The 16,127-nt window shown below is 32.4% G+C and overlaps 2 protein-coding genes across 5 annotated transcripts; one reads left to right on the top strand and one right to left on the bottom strand.

The window, feature by feature from the left end:
- Positions 1-672: 672 nt before the first annotated feature.
- Positions 673-6,066, bottom strand: LOC122579041 (general transcription factor 3C polypeptide 5-like). Of its 4 annotated transcripts, XM_043751127.1 has the most exons (16): positions 5,967-6,066; positions 5,800-5,867; positions 5,516-5,707; positions 5,090-5,360; positions 4,578-4,667; positions 4,398-4,488; positions 4,241-4,307; positions 4,082-4,127; positions 3,573-3,744; positions 3,276-3,374; positions 2,651-2,713; positions 2,231-2,369; positions 1,607-1,805; positions 1,373-1,494; positions 1,226-1,262; positions 673-970 (listed from the first exon to the last, which is right to left on the bottom strand). In XM_043751127.1, exons 3-16 carry the CDS (start codon positions 5,651-5,653, stop codon positions 816-818), a joined length of 1,689 nt encoding a protein of 562 aa, XP_043607062.1. In that variant the 5' UTR covers positions 5,654-5,707; positions 5,800-5,867; positions 5,967-6,066; the 3' UTR covers positions 673-815. The 4 variants fall into 4 exon arrangements, with proteins under 4 accessions (XP_043607062.1, XP_043607060.1, XP_043607064.1 ...); XM_043751125.1 differs by lacking the exon at positions 5,967-6,066 and having other exon boundaries at positions 5,516-5,666; positions 5,800-5,902; XM_043751129.1 differs by lacking the exon at positions 5,967-6,066 and having other exon boundaries at positions 1,796-1,805; positions 5,800-5,889.
- Positions 6,067-10,352: 4,286 nt separating this feature from the next.
- Positions 10,353-12,310, top strand: LOC122580469 (ethylene-responsive transcription factor ERF113-like). The gene is made up of 2 exons (XM_043752740.1): positions 10,353-10,635; positions 11,734-12,310. Exons 1-2 carry the CDS (start codon positions 10,353-10,355, stop codon positions 12,249-12,251), a joined length of 801 nt encoding a protein of 266 aa, XP_043608675.1. The 3' UTR covers positions 12,252-12,310.
- The last annotated feature ends 3,817 nt before the right edge of the window (positions 12,311-16,127 follow it).

Genomic DNA, 16,127 nt, shown 5'->3' with positions numbered 1-16,127 from the left:
ATATTGGATCATTATGGTATCTTTAATTTAATATCTCAGGATGTATTTGTTCTTTCTTTGAAATGCTCACTTGACAACCATTAATTTTCCTATCCGAGACTAAATGAACACTAGGTATTGGTAAATCCACCAGGGTTCGAATCTCACTTCCTACATTTGTAGGAGTGGATTATTAGGGGGGTTTTCAAGAGTCCTAGGTTTTATCCCAGGCATGCGTGGTTCGAGCATCGCATACTGCCCAATTGGATGTCACTGTAGTGTCTTGAATACTAACTATTAACTACTAATTACTAACTTGTTAAAAAAAAAGAAAGAAAAAAGAGTGGAGACTGCACTCTCTTATAATCTTCTTTTTATTTGAAATCCCCTTTTTTATTACGAAAATAAGAACTATATATCAGAATATATGTATGAAAAGTTGAAAACTGCAACCTTGGCTTGAAAGTTGAAACTATTTGTTGGTTACTTGTTGAAAACTAATCATTAAATCTGTGATAATGCTAAAAGTTGTCACTGTGTGCATGAAATTATATTATTGAACTGATTGTCGAAATATGGCTGCAAATGAAAAAGCATTTAGTTGATGATTTATGGCTCAACTATCGAGCGTCCTACGTTTCACAACATGGTTTTATTTGAAACAAAAGGTGCAATATGAGGTTATAAAAGTCATGATCTCCAATATAATGCTAGATGGAATTACCTTTAAAATTTCCAATCTAAGAAATATGTGATACTGCAATTGAAAAAGAAAACGAGTAATAGTTGGAATACTCAAACCTCAAAGAAAATTCATATGGACTGAAAAATATTCGTTAATAGTCATCTTCGGAGTCGTTATCATCACTGTCTTGATCGTATATTTGATACTCTCCATCGCTGTTTTCAGCATCTTGGCTGCCTCCATTATTTGGAAAACTACCAAAGAGTTCTTGTAAGTAGTTCTTCGAAATATTATCTTGGTTTATATCTTTACACCATATAGGAAATCTCATCTCAGAACATAATAAACAAAAAGCTGGTGAAATCAAGGTAAATTAGTATGGTCATGCTACCTACATATAAGGTAACCCCGTAACCCGTTAAGATTACCTTGGGTATATATACAAAGTTTGATGGCTTTTAAGCCAAAGCAGAAATTGGATCAAATGTTTATATATACCATTAATATGCAATACCCATAGAAACGTTAACAGAAATGAAATTTTGATAATGTCAAGGATACAAGATGGTTCTGGTATAAAATTGGCCATGTCACGTTCCTAGAAAACAATAAACACAAAAAAGAAACATCAGATGAAATCATGGATGGATGAAAGTTAATAAATGCATTATGGAAACCACACAAATTAGAGAACACAATAACACATACCATATCATCCAATCCCTCGTATGCATCAAATTCCTCATCCTCCATATCATCTTCGGCTTCGTCATCAGTAGCACCATCATCTTCATCATTATTCGACTCGTTTTCTTCAATATTTACCTCATCTGTGCATGGTTAAGTATGGTCAATGTCAAACTATTCACACTTTTACTGCAAAATAAATATATAAGATTGCAAAAACAGGCTGTGGAAGTATGTGAAATGGTAAATCTGCACCTTCATTGACTCGGTGCTTATCTTGAGTAACTATATGTTCTTGGACTGTTGTTCTTGTTCTTTTTAACTTTTCAAAACTTGATATTATTTTTTTAACCAACGATGCTGCCTCAGGGCTTGGATGTACTGATAGGAACTTCATTTTGATATGTAATCTAAACATCTCATGAATGTGTGGAGGAAACCAACCTGTTGTTAACTGCAACATAACAGTTTCAGATAAAAAGGTGTTTTACTTTTAAAATATGTAAATCTAAGTGAGCACGTCAAAGATGGTATCCCGAAATATTAGAATGGGCAGGTTTAGGTTATGCTTATCTCTAACATGTCAACCAGGTACAAAAGTATACAGCATACAAGAAAACCTCTAAACTGGTCAAATGTTGCCCAAAATCTATTTTTATAACAAAAACATGATGAAATCATTTTATTCAGAAGACAAATTATTATTATTAAAATAATGCATTTTTGCTTGTCATAATTCATATCTAAGACCATATTTTATATTGTTAAAACATTTTTAACAAAAATTCCTTCAGCTGTGGCAAAATTGCCCCTTAGAGCCTGACCCATTGACCAGTCTGCCCGACCCATCCATTTTGCTATTTTTTGTGAAGAACTTACAGTGCAAATCGTTTGAGTAGTAGGTTTTCTAATTTCTTGTTGAATGTAATCATCGGCAAGTTCAAAAAGCTGAAGGGAAGTTTGACCTTGGTATGGGAAAACCCGAAAAGCACATATATCATCCCATTTGTGCTCCAACCTGCATAGAAAAAGAATGAAAAATACAGTTTCGAAGTATAACTTTAAGATAAAGTCAATGACACCATGTTACCAATACATTTCCTAAAAATATTTTGTGTATTAGTAATTATGCCCTGAAAAGATCGTTTTAAACTCCTTTTGAGATCGTAAACTAGATTCCTCTTTATATTTTGTAATGAAGTGCACAACATAATCAGTAGGGTTTGGTAAGGGTCGTGGTACTCTGAAGATCGTAAACAGTTGATAGACACAAAAGATGAAATTTTAGAAATGTGTTACCCAGATACTATGCCAGTAGGGTTTGGTAAGGGTCGTGGTACTCTGAAGTCGATCCTCTGATATCTGTTAGCAAAACTCCAATATGTGAGCACAGAGATAGAGTTGACAAAGAAGACAGCTTTTACGCCACTACCTATGCATATAAGTTTTTTTTTTAGAAAAAGAAAGAAATGTTATCCTTTTCAGCTTCTTTGACAAATTTAATCTTGAGATGAAATGTGCAACAAAAGTAAAACAAAAACCAAGCACAAAACAGATCCAAACTATAGAGTATAAAAAGGTGAGAAAAAAAAATACTAGATGTGGCGATTGCAAGCCCTGTATGTGAACAAAAGTCAATCTGCGTTTATAAGTAACAGATTAAATGTACAAAATTAACTTGAATTTTAAAAGGTCAAATAGGTCGAAAAGATCAGAAGCTTCCTAATGTGTATTCAAATGTGCAAATCACTTTATTTCAATAAAATTAATACATCAAGTATCTACACACAAAATGAACAAAAAAGTGTGGGTGGGCTACAAGGTGCCCCTTTTGGCTCATTACCCAACCTGTAGTCCAAAAAGTAAGAATTGACATTAACATGTAGCAACAAATAGCTTGAGTCTGGTGTAATAAGATTCTCACATGCGAGATTCGGGATCTTTGCGTGGATCATATCCTTTTCTGATCCAAAACCTTTGAAAAGGCCCTTTTGAAAAATAATAAGCTGCCCTGGAGAGAATCCTGTGAAAACAAACTCAGTTATTCATCTTGAGACTTCTATTTCAATCTGATTTGGCCACAGTTGATAAAGTTAAATCCAAACATAAAATAACGAAAATAATATGAAACAAAGTGGGAACATATTTTCAACCTGAATAATGGAACTGTCTTTACTGGGCATATGAAAATGAATAAATGCAATAGAGCTTGTAAACACACCTTTTAAAGATACTGCTGCCAGGTCTTAGACCTTTACTAGACAAATGCTCAGATAAAGACTGTCTGACCCATACAGGACGCTCATCAAACAACTTACATATCGCCATTTGGTACTTCCATTCATCTGTACCTTCTTTTATGAAACTTTCCCAGTTTACTTTCTTAGGAACATGTGTGAATGTTAAGGAACAACTAAAAATACCATAAATAGTGGAAGCATGCAGTTCAACGTGCATTTAAACTTAAGATAAATGTAAAACTGCACACCCATCATCGGGTTTAATAAACTGTTTTTTAGATTCATCACTGTAGGTCGCCAGGGTTGTTTCGAATTTTACTCTTTGCAGCCAAACACTACAGACAAAATTTAGTTCAATATTAAATGAATTTCAAAATGTATGACAGTTTATAGCATAATAAGCCCAACTATTGGTAAATATGAATGACCCGTAGAAAGCAGATAACGAGAGTAAAATAGGCACATGTAAAGGTATCAACAATTAGGATATCTTTGATGTCAAAATTGATTTGAAGGCTTGGCTCTAAATCCATCTGCTTTAACACATAACATAAACATAAAAAAATCAGAAAATTATAAACGGGCCTCTCGGCTGACAATATAAACATAACAAAATCAGAAAGACATTGATGAAACTGACTGATCATACCCCAGAATGCTGTTGTTCCACTCCGTCTTGTTTCTTTTTCTGGCTGTCACACGTCGGTGGTGCCAACCTTGTATGCATAAGATAAATTTTCAAGTTTTTGGCATAGAATGGATATAAATGAAACCAAGACATTTTGTGATAGTATAAATAAACATACACCAAATTCTTCGGTATGTTCTTCAGTGAGAAAACGGGTGGCAACAATATCATCAAATCTTCTTGATCTGCATCGATAAGGCCACGTTTTTCTGCAGGATGGCATAAACATAACTAAGTTATCCAACGCTTGATTAATTAAACTATAACACACACACACACAGAGGAATGAGGACCAAACCAGAAAGAGGTTCCACGTCTGCCCAATTTCTCTTTTTTTTCCTTGCAGCATCAGCATGAACAGCAAGAACGTGCTGGTAGTCTACCATTCCTGTATGATCCAAAGTACAACCATGGCGGAGAAGAAGCCAACCAAATAAAATCAGTAGAGATGGTGAACGGGAGGGACGGGTGGGATAGGTTACACATCAATATATATAGCTTTTATAAGCTTTGAAAAAGTATTTCTGTTTAAATCAACTTCTAATAAATCATTAGCGTGTTAAATATGATTAGCAGCACTAAATTGTCACAAACTCACAATAATAATAGCCTATATTTTTCCATACCGAAAATTTAGAAGGATGTAATGATGCATGCATTTAAAACACCATTTGAATGACTTCCGACCCATTTCATTTTTTACTAATTATATTTATCAACCCTTCCATAAGTTAAGTGGTCGGAAATGTCACGTTTAGCTATCAGTATAAGATGAAGATAGATTCTTAAGAGGTTAGAAATCCTACTAACCATCAAAATAATATGCTTCCGATACATGACCAACGATATCCGCGCAAAGCTTATCTTCAGATCCTTCTTCTGATATATGTGCCTCGTCTTCCCTTGAACGAGTAACCGCATTATTAGAGCAGCCAGTATCATGGGCTGCATTAGTATTATCATGTTTCGATATCTTTAACAAAAAGCTATTACAATGTGAAAGCTTCCCTACTACAGGATGTGAGTATGGATCTTCAGGGCGGAAACGAAGTTCTAAACTGTTTGATGGTGTCTCTCTAGCCTACAAGTCATTTGCCTAAAATGTGTAAATTACTTACTACAAGATATCAATGAACATGACCAAATATTGACTATGCTAGACTTATGAGATAAACAATATATACACATATATATAAGCAGCAATTGTCGATACAAATAAATGCAGGATATGCATACCTTGGCAATATTTTCGGGTCCACCGAGAGTCACCAGGGCACGGTCCATAGACGACGGGTAACCCGGATAGTTAACCGCAAAGACCTTGCTTTTGCTTGGTAAAATTCCAGAAATAGACCCATCTTTTATAACCCCCATTTGTTATGTTATTCTGAGTTTAAAGACTGTGTAAAATGTCACATATCACGAGGCCTAAAGAAACATAGTTGCATATTAAAACACACGATAGTAACTGGTAATTTAAACATATATATACAGAAAGCAAGGCCAACTAATGAACACACCTGAAAAATGAAGCCACTCCCGGACGACAACAACGTCTACCCTGTAATGAACCTCACTCTTTGTATGACTGTCAGAAATACGAAAAAAAAACATATACAAATGATGTTTGCTTTATGTTACAATTATAGTAATACTCCGGTAAATTAGTAATAATAAAATAACATACCTATTTTATTATAGTGGCAATTCGTGAAATTTATTTGATGGCTAGAGATTGCTGAGCAGAAACCCGTGTTCGATCCTTTTGACAGAGGAATGCTTTGTTTATTCTTTTTTTTTTTTTTCCATTAAAAAAATGAGACTAAACTAAAGGCCGTGTATTACTGTAAAAGCTTTTTACACGTAAACGGGCCAAACTTGATATTAAGATATAGCCCAACCCAATCTTAAAATTAGCTTTAAAAGTTCGAATATTTGGATTTCTCGATTGAGCCAATGAGCCATTTGTAAATAACACAATTTTTTTACAAAAGAAAACGTATTAATTATTTCATTTTTGTCATGGAATGTCAGATAGTATATACGTGTTATTTTAGTTTTAACTAGATCCGTCCCATTAAATGTGTGCTATTTTGAATTTTCAAAGTCTTTCTTTATAAACTTTGACCTTAAATATTTTGATTTGTGTTATATATTATTTTAATAAAAATTATACAACTAAAGTATACATTTAAAACTCAATCAATTCGTATAACTTATATCAAACATTATAGAAAAAATGTTTAGGGCTTAATTTAACGTGCATAAAAAAGTTTTATATTTTCATATCAAAAGCTCACCCCCTGATTTTTATGGTAAGTGTACAACTATTTAATGCACGTTAACGAAATCTTTAATATTATATAATAAGTTCAGAAACTCAAAAATTGAAACCCCCCCCCCCCCCCCCCCCAAAAAAAAAAAAAAAAAAACATTATTTTTCGATACAATAAACTCAAGTGCAATAACACTCCAACCCGTCCCTTTTTGGACTTGTTTCAAGTGATCCAAATTGATCCAATCATTCCTTGTCACCCATCACTATTTATCAACGTACACTGGGTAAAAAATTGAAAAGGTTGATGAAAATGGAAATAAATGAAAAATAGATGCATATATAAGTAATTGGTAAAGCAATGAGCCTTTAGTCTAATATATAGTTCAGAAAAAAAAAAAAAAAAAAAAGTGCGAGGTTTTGCCTTTTTTTTGGAAAATTTTCAAATTGAAACATTGACGCTTAATTACGAACTTGGAAAAAACTAAACCATCTTCTAGGTATCATACAATATTAGTCATAGTTTGCATTGATTTCTCAATTGATACTAAACCATCTTCTAGCTCCTCAAACTTTCTTTTTTTATCCTTACAATAAATGTAGTTAGGCTATCCATAAAACTAAAATCACCACATGCTTTAAAGTATTAAAGAGACATACACACACACACGGAGTAAAATGTTTGGCAGGATTAAATGATTAATTACGCTTCTTAATTCCTACATTTAGGGGTCATGTCTTGTTACTTTAGTTTATACACACACAAAAAAGTTATCTTAGTCTCATGCTCTCCACGTTAAATCTAGGAACCTTCGTCTCTCTTTTCCTTCAATTCATCATGATTAATATACCATCTTAACACGAGGAGTTAAATGTAATCATATCGATCGATAATTGGTGTATATAAAGATTGTCTTATATCATAATTCATAATAACTCATAATGTTCCATTGTGACTCTTGGCTTTAGCATCTATTACAAACGCGTTAGAGACAATAACATATATGCAAACCAATTATATACTCCATATGTTTACACCTTAAAGGACAAGAAAAAACCATATTTTATACACTTTAGAATGTCAAAAGGCAAAAAAAAAAAAAAAAAAAAAAAAAAAAGCCTCATTATTATATATGTTAGTCATCTAGCTAGACCCAAACTCGATCACCTAGGTAGCCACCTGAGATATATAGAGTGTCCTAGCTAGATCCTTTTAGGTCTGAAACCATGTACTTAATTAAATCAAATAATCAATTAATTAACAAGAATGTTGTAAAAGAAGTGCCGTACAAGTGTACAAACATTATATATAATCCATCTATATATAATATATCCATCTTAATTTTTATTAAAATGTAAATTAAAGCCAATTTGTGTGGATTAATCCTGCACACTTTATAGTCAGGAAGAATAAGGAGTCTAATTACCTTTAAAGCCATCTTGTTACACAAAACACGCACAAAAAGGTAAACAAAATATAAGGCATTAAAAAACAAACATGTCATCAAAATTGCACACACACAAAAGTTTCAGGTGATATTCAATGTGTTAAATTCAACATGATTCAATGTATCCTCCATCCCAAGCCCCTCAACTTTTTTCACTTTAGTTTTCATGTCATGATTATAGGTTCTTATATATATATATATACTGTAATTTGTTTATTCCATCATCAAATACTTAGAGGGTTTCATTTAACAATGAACCAAGCATGTGTATGTATGTATACAATGCCGAAGCCGTTTAAATATGAGAGGATATGATATATGCACTAGCTAGCTAGTATAATATGTTTATTATAATTATACTCGATCGATTCATGCTATTATAAACTTGTATTAATTTGAGCTTCATGATGTTGCCATGTTGGCTATACACCTTGAGAATTTCAATTCAATATATAATTATAAACACCTACACTTAACAAGTACTAGGCGCCATCCCAATACGTATATATCCCGTTAATTTGTGATATATTATGGTGTCCGCTCGTAAAGGGTCACCGCCACTTAATGCACCCTTGAAGATCCTCTAAATACGTATCTAGAAACTTATTTATTGTACATCCAAACCCGTACTCATATTTATTTTGTACAATTATATAAGCTATAACGTGAACGTTCCTCACCCTTAAAGAGATGGTTAAGGTTTACACGTTGTTAATGGTTGTGAATTAAGAAGCAATTTAGGAGATGAACATTAACGATTAAACAAAATAATTATTAGTCTTAATAAACATGTACATATGGATAATTGCCTTTGAACTTTTTCTTTAAAGGTGAATTTCGCTGAAAACTTCGTGTCGTGATTTGACAATGGGAGGCTCATATGAGTTCTTTACAATAGGAAAGATTAATTAGATAATTAGTAAAATAATGCCTTTAAACTAGCTAGGTTTAGGTCTGCCAAATTAAACCCCACCTAAGGCATTCAATGGTTCAGTTTATGATCTTAGCTACATTTAATTAAAGTTACTTAATTAAATATAAAGATAGTAGATACTCTAAAAGATGAAATAAAATCAAATCAAATTAAATAGAACTATATTACTCGCTAATTAAGTTAACTGTATCATTCAAATCTTAACCTAAAACGGAAACAAACTTGATATTAATTTAGTTTTTACGTACATGCTTAATTATATCATTCAAAACTTAACCTTGTCTCTATTATTTGTCTTGTATGCTGGTTTCTTTAGATATTAAAATTGGTCGATGAATTATTACTAAATCGCAACAAATTAATTAATCACAGTGTACGTACACCACATTATTGGTTCCTCTAGTTTGGCCGGATATATATCGATAAAATGATCTTCTTATCGAACAAGAAACCACTAGTAAAGTAAAGTTAGGTGCATGCGTGAACATCGATCGTGTACGACTATCTAACTTTATCAATCAAAATGCTAGCTAGCTTTAACTAACATATGTACTTGGTCAAGAATTTATATACCAAATGTATTTATATCATATCACGTACGTACATTATATCTCATCAAACAAATATAGATATATGTGTAAGTACAATTATATGTACGTGAATAAATAATTAGTAAAGAATAATAAGATGCTTTAATTACCTAATAACCGAAGTAATTAGTTATAAAGTCCAACAATAATATTGAGTATTCGGAAGCTCAATTCACATATTGAAAAAGACAATATGTATTGAATTCTTAGTGTAACAATGTGTGTATATATATATATATATTAATATACGAGAGGGTTACCCGCGTAATGTGGCAGAAGAACGGCGACGACGACTGATTGTGGCGTTAATGGTGTGGTTATTAATGTAAAGACAAGTGATCTAAAAGAATATTATAGTTAATGAGAACAGACACTCGTGAAAATAAAATATTATGGTATATGATATTTCCTTATATAGTTAAAGAAAAATTTATTAAGGTATTTTTGGTATAACAATACTCATTTGATATGAGTAACTATAATTTTAAGGGTAAAAATAATATTTCAAAGATGGAATGTTTAATGGTAGTCTTCTGCATTACAAGGTGTTATAGATAATTGAGTGAAATTGCAGATTTTTAACTTATAGAAAAGGCTATGTAGAAAAAATGTGTCTCGGTCATAACTAGGACTATATATATATATATATATATATTATTGTTCCAAAACCCTATATTTACATTTCTCTCTCTCTTTGTCTCTCTCAAGAAGCGCATGTTCTCCACCCATTTTTTCAAAGTGAGAACTTAATCTGCTGGTCTTCTCATTTATATAACTTAATTTCTCTCTAAATCAAGGAATAATTAAGCTAGGTAGGTAGGTCAAGATGGATCACCGGAGACATGGGAAGAGGGCCCTTCCAGCCGATGAAGAATCGGAAGAACTACTATACCAACAAAATGCTAATAATATAGATGATGAATTAGAACAACAATTATTATTCCCGTCAGTTTACTCGCCTAGATCCCAACAAGATATGTCTGCAATCGTGTCCGCTCTTTCTCAAGTTATCGGCACCACCAGCCCCGGTGGGGGCAATAATGATACTCCCTTTTCGACTTCTTCTTCTTCCACCCCTAGCAATCAACCACATAGTCGTCAAGAGCCAGGTATATATATATATATATAATATTATATCGATCTATATAACTAATTAGTACGTACATATATATGATCTATATATACCCACACCTGAAATACAAATAAGCACACAATATATATAATGGCAAGCTAGCTAGCTAGCTAGTGCCAAAAAGTTACTCCGGCCAGTCCAGGTCAAGAATGTCTCTGCCAATAATCTACAACTTTTGGGGAAATATGGTTGTATAATATGATAACATAGTATCATCAAGTACAAACCCTAGTGAAATTTTTCCACTCTATTTGGATGGAATATATAGTAAAGAAAGGTACGTCGTTTGGGAATAAGTCGGGTTTCCAATAGTCTAGACCGGCCGATTGGGTAGCTAGATCGGTAACACGGCCTCATTTTAGCTAACAGCATACATATGTGACACATTAAATCTAATTATTTTGTTAGCTACCATCTCACTTTTTAAACGTAGCAAGCTAGCTAGGGTTCTAATTGTCAAGGGATCGATATAATGGACCAGATGAACCGGCCGGGTTCTATATATATAGGAAGACAATACTACAAGAAAACCTGCTTTCTTATATACAGTGATCAGACATTACAACTTCATTCATTATTTTCTTCGATCTTTTTTATTTATGTACCGGCCTATTACGTACTACACATGTATGTATGTATGTATGTATGTATGTATGTATGTATGTATGTATGTATGTATGTATGTATGTAATTAACTAATTGTATCGATCGTACTTGCATCACTTAAAAGACTTTTCATATATGTATATTTCAATCTTCAAAAACTTGTATCAAGATAGTATGATAAAGGAAGCCAGATGATTTACAATTTTATAACAAAGTACGTAGTATTGTTAGATCGAGGAAGCCTTTAGATATATGGTTCTATATATTATGTGTACTATATATCTAGCTAACTAATTCTAGTGTATAAGCATTTGGAAATCATAGAATTAAGCAATTCAACTTTAATTATGATCTTGACTTGATTTGAGGTTCATAATCACTAGCTAGTAGGATATCTTAAGTAAGTCTTGAATAAGTACTTAATTTGCTATGAAATTTAAGCTGATTTGAATTTGATTGCTGGATAAAGGGATGATGAACCAAAGGAGGAGACATTATAGAGGAGTGAGGCAAAGACCATGGGGGAAATGGGCCGCGGAAATACGTGATCCACAAAAGGCTGCAAGGGTGTGGCTCGGTACCTTTGAGACGGCCGAGGCAGCTGCACTTGCTTACGACGAGGCGGCTCTCAAATTTAAGGGAACCAAAGCCAAGCTCAATTTTCCTGAAAGAGTTCAAGGGAGAACTGAGTTGAGTTATTTATTCAGTCATCCCCAATTACAAATGTCTACTACTACTACTAGTAATTTCGTACCAAATAATTCTCTCACGCCTCCTCCTCCTCGACCTCCCCCTCAAAGCACGTACCCTAATCTTCTTGATTATACGCATTTTCTTCACGGTGCTAATGAACACGGTACAAATGTTTTGAATACTACTACTTCATCAGCTAATTCGAGTGATATGGGAAGTTCATCAAGTGTTCATGACCTGTCACAATATTGGCAAGATTTTGATCCAAAGGATTATTCAAGAGATCAATATTAGTATTATATATGTATGATATGATCATCATCATATATATGCGCATCTAATTAATTAAGTAGATGGTGGAAGATCATGATCAGTTGCTTAAAAGTATTAAGAGAATTTTCCAAGTTAATTTTCATTTAAACTGGCCGGTGTTTCATTGTATTTCAAGCAAGTTAATTTATTATATATTTGTATGTGAAACTTTAATCACTACGTACTTTTTGATTTCATGATTTTCTTCACTGGATGAAGACATGTTTGCAATATATATCATTGTAAATGCTTGATCAGACTTTTGTTTTTCAATCATAGCTAGTAGTGGTAATAAATATTTATCTTCTAATATACTCGTAATTATGAATGTACGTGCCTTATATAATCTTTTCGTGACATTTGATCCTATATATAATTAAGTTATTTGTATATACACTCTAATTTATGCGCTTATAAATAAAAATGCATAAAGTTTTATTAAATGGTATCATATAAATTTTCTATATCAGTAAGTAATTTAAAAATAAAATGTAAATTTTTAATAAAGTCCACTAGCAAGGCACATAATCTTGTTATGTTCGATCAATTATCTTTGTAGGTACGTATAGTAGGTATTCCTACAACCCGGCCTCCTCTTGAATTAATGAAGAATATTATTGTAGCTCACTCATGTTGACAAGGGATCGATACATGTATGTAAGCATTGTGATCTATTTATAAGTTCACACGAAATGAACATTTCATTCATCCCCGTAAAGACGTAAATATATAGGAAATGAAACGTAGGTACTTATGTAGGTTGAAGGATTTTTCAACTTTTACACTTTTTTAAGTATGCACACTGCAAAACACTCTCTATTAATTGGCCGGACAAGAACAATATTATGAACATATCAACATATACAAAAAAACACGGATATTTAATTAGAGATATATTACGTTGGGAGCAAATAAGAAGTTAGATCGCGTTTGGTTCACAGAATTTGATACAATTTGATCTATGGAGTTGGAACTGAATTTCATTAATTCTTTAGTATATTTTGTTGTTTAAAGATAGAGGAATTTCATTCCGTATTTCATTTCCATTCCTTGGGGATGGAGAATTTCATTCATTCCGTTACTTGAATTTTCAAAAAAATAAAAACATTTCGTCAAATTTTATTCTTTCTAACATTTAATTTCTTTGATAGATTTTATTTCTTTAAAAAACATTCTTTTGAACCAAATACACCCTAATTATTAATTTTATACCGTGAGTGAAGTAGAAGGTGACTAAGCTTCGCAGATAAGCCGTTAAATATGAATTTTTTTTAAAAGTGAACACCCATATATTTGTGTATGTCCTAATTAACCTGATCAAATAATTGTATTCTCGTTCGAATTTTTTTTTTCACCATAGATCAACGTACATATGTATCTTACACTCTTATCGCTCTCTATTTTTATTTAAAGGAAAAGATTTCTACCTCACAAGTCACAACATTACTATGTCCACCAAAGAACTATTGCTAGCTAGTTTTTAACGTAGACTTTTGATCGATCCATTTTAAATGTTTTAGCTTGACTTGTTGAATCTTCATATTCAACTTTAATCATAAATATTTTTATTTATGTTATATAATATTTAATGTAAGACACATGTATAGATTAAGCTTTAAAAAGTATTTCCCTTTGATATATTTTCATTACTAAAATATTGAGATATTTTGACGGACAAAATCCGTCGGGAAGCTACCTACCCAAAACATTTGCAACAAAAATATTATTACTCATTTATAAAAAAAACAAAATTATTTTAGCTTAAAGTTAGAAAAAAAAAAAAAAGTCAATAGTTAAGTTGCGGTGGTACTAATATACCGTAACATATTGTGCACACATACGTACGCATGGTGTATAATTTGTCTCATGATATGCTAATCATTTTCCATTACTTGAAACATTATGCATGGTTTGTTATATATATTAGCACTCCGGCGGCCGGTAAGGTAATCGATCGGCATTACAGTAGGTATATGAAACATGGTCCGAAGACAAAGTAACATTGAGAAATTATTAATTAGATCTCATAAATTGATTAACTAATAACAATATGACGGCAGGCAATATGCAAAAAATTACAATATGACTTTTCCCGGCAAGAAAACTCAGGTAGACGTTACACATGCATTTTATGGCAAAAATTTCTTGATATAAAAATATTAATAAGAAGAGGCAAGTTATTAGTAATTAATAAAGAAAGAAAGAGCTGAGATAGAATAAATGAGGAAAAAAATAAAAATAAAAATTTAATTATAATGACTTACCTGAGAAGCTAAACATGTCTCTGCGCGACTTATTCATGGTTTCGAATTCACATTTTCAAAAGGTGCCGACGACCTTCAATTCTCCACCGCCCACCTCCACCACCAACATTACTTTTCATCATTGTATCTACGTACGTTTGTAATTAATTAGTCTATATACATATATAATGTATAAATGAATTAGTTGGTTACTGGACTATACATTAACACTAAGGTTTATATCTATATGATCGATGATATAATGATGATTGTGATTACTATATGATATTATATATATATATATATATATAAGTGTGAAAAAGAAGACTTTGAAAGAGTCACAAAATACGGCTTAATTCTGTATGTGTAGTTGACAAGTGTACAGAGATGTTCGATCATGCAAGCAGCTGATCGATGCTACATGCCATGAAAAGTCAAACTCGACTTAACTTGTATACTTGGTGTTTGACTCTTAGTTAGGACTATGTCACTTTTTTTCAGCATCCGTTTTATCTCATTCTTTTCAAAATTGATTTTTAGTCGACACATCTCTATCTCTATTGTTGATCAAACAAACGTCACTTTATATTTTTTTATTATAGATGGGTGTCCGCGCGTTACACCGATGTTGTGACAACTTTCAAGGTGGGATGTGAAGCGAGCGGGGGCGAATTATCAATTAGAGTTTTTGCTATGTGTTTGTGTGTGAGTGAGAGATAAAGTCTGAAATTTTTGTAAGAGTATCTTAGTCACAGTGTATAGAATAAAAATAAGAATGTATTAAGATAGAGAGTAAATTAGACATATAGGTTATTAAAAGTTTAAGGAGGGGGTGCCAATTTCTTTTACAAGGGGTATAGATATAGATTATCCAACTGATTATCAAATTTTTTTGAGAAAAGGACCTGACTGATTAATTACTTTTGAATGCACACCTTTTCTAAAGAAGTGAAGATAATATTGTGTTGGTTAATAAGATTAAATTTAAAAAGTTTTAATGGTTAGAGAGTAGACATGAGCATGAATCAAAAAATCAGACCGGCCTGGCTTGACCCGAAGCCCGAGTTGGCAAGAAAAGTTGAACTGCAGCCCGACCCAAAAGTCTCTTGGGCGGTCTGGTTCGGTCTCTGGCTAGACTGGGAAGGGTTCTGTTTTTTAAGGGTAAGACCGAGAATACTTATTGGGTTAAGGAAACGAATAAAGATCATGTTTCATGGCTGCTTTCCAATGATATACGTACATATATATATATATATATACAAGGGATGGGAATATAAGGTTGTCGGGTATCTAAGCTTATATGTGGAACACTCACATATTGTTTTTTAAATCCATAAAAATCATGGGGGCCCATGCATATATTCATTAAACAAGAAATAATAAAATATTAATATGTGAAGGGTTCCACACCTAAGCTTAGGAGCCGGATAGCCTTATATTCTATTTTCCATATATATATATATATATATTCAGTCAACCTTAGAACAAAGAGGAGAAGATAGATGTAAAAGATCAGTAAAAGAAACCTAATTAATGTAAAAAAAAAATCCAATTAATTTACTTAAAAGAAATAAGATTTCGAAGAATTTGAACGGAACAAAATAAAAAATGCATA

This window comes from Erigeron canadensis, chromosome 8, assembly GCF_010389155.1.
Source record: "Erigeron canadensis isolate Cc75 chromosome 8, C_canadensis_v1, whole genome shotgun sequence".
Taxonomy (NCBI): Eukaryota; Viridiplantae; Streptophyta; class Magnoliopsida; order Asterales; family Asteraceae; genus Erigeron; species Erigeron canadensis.
This window is presented reverse-complemented; position numbering and strand designations above follow the sequence as displayed.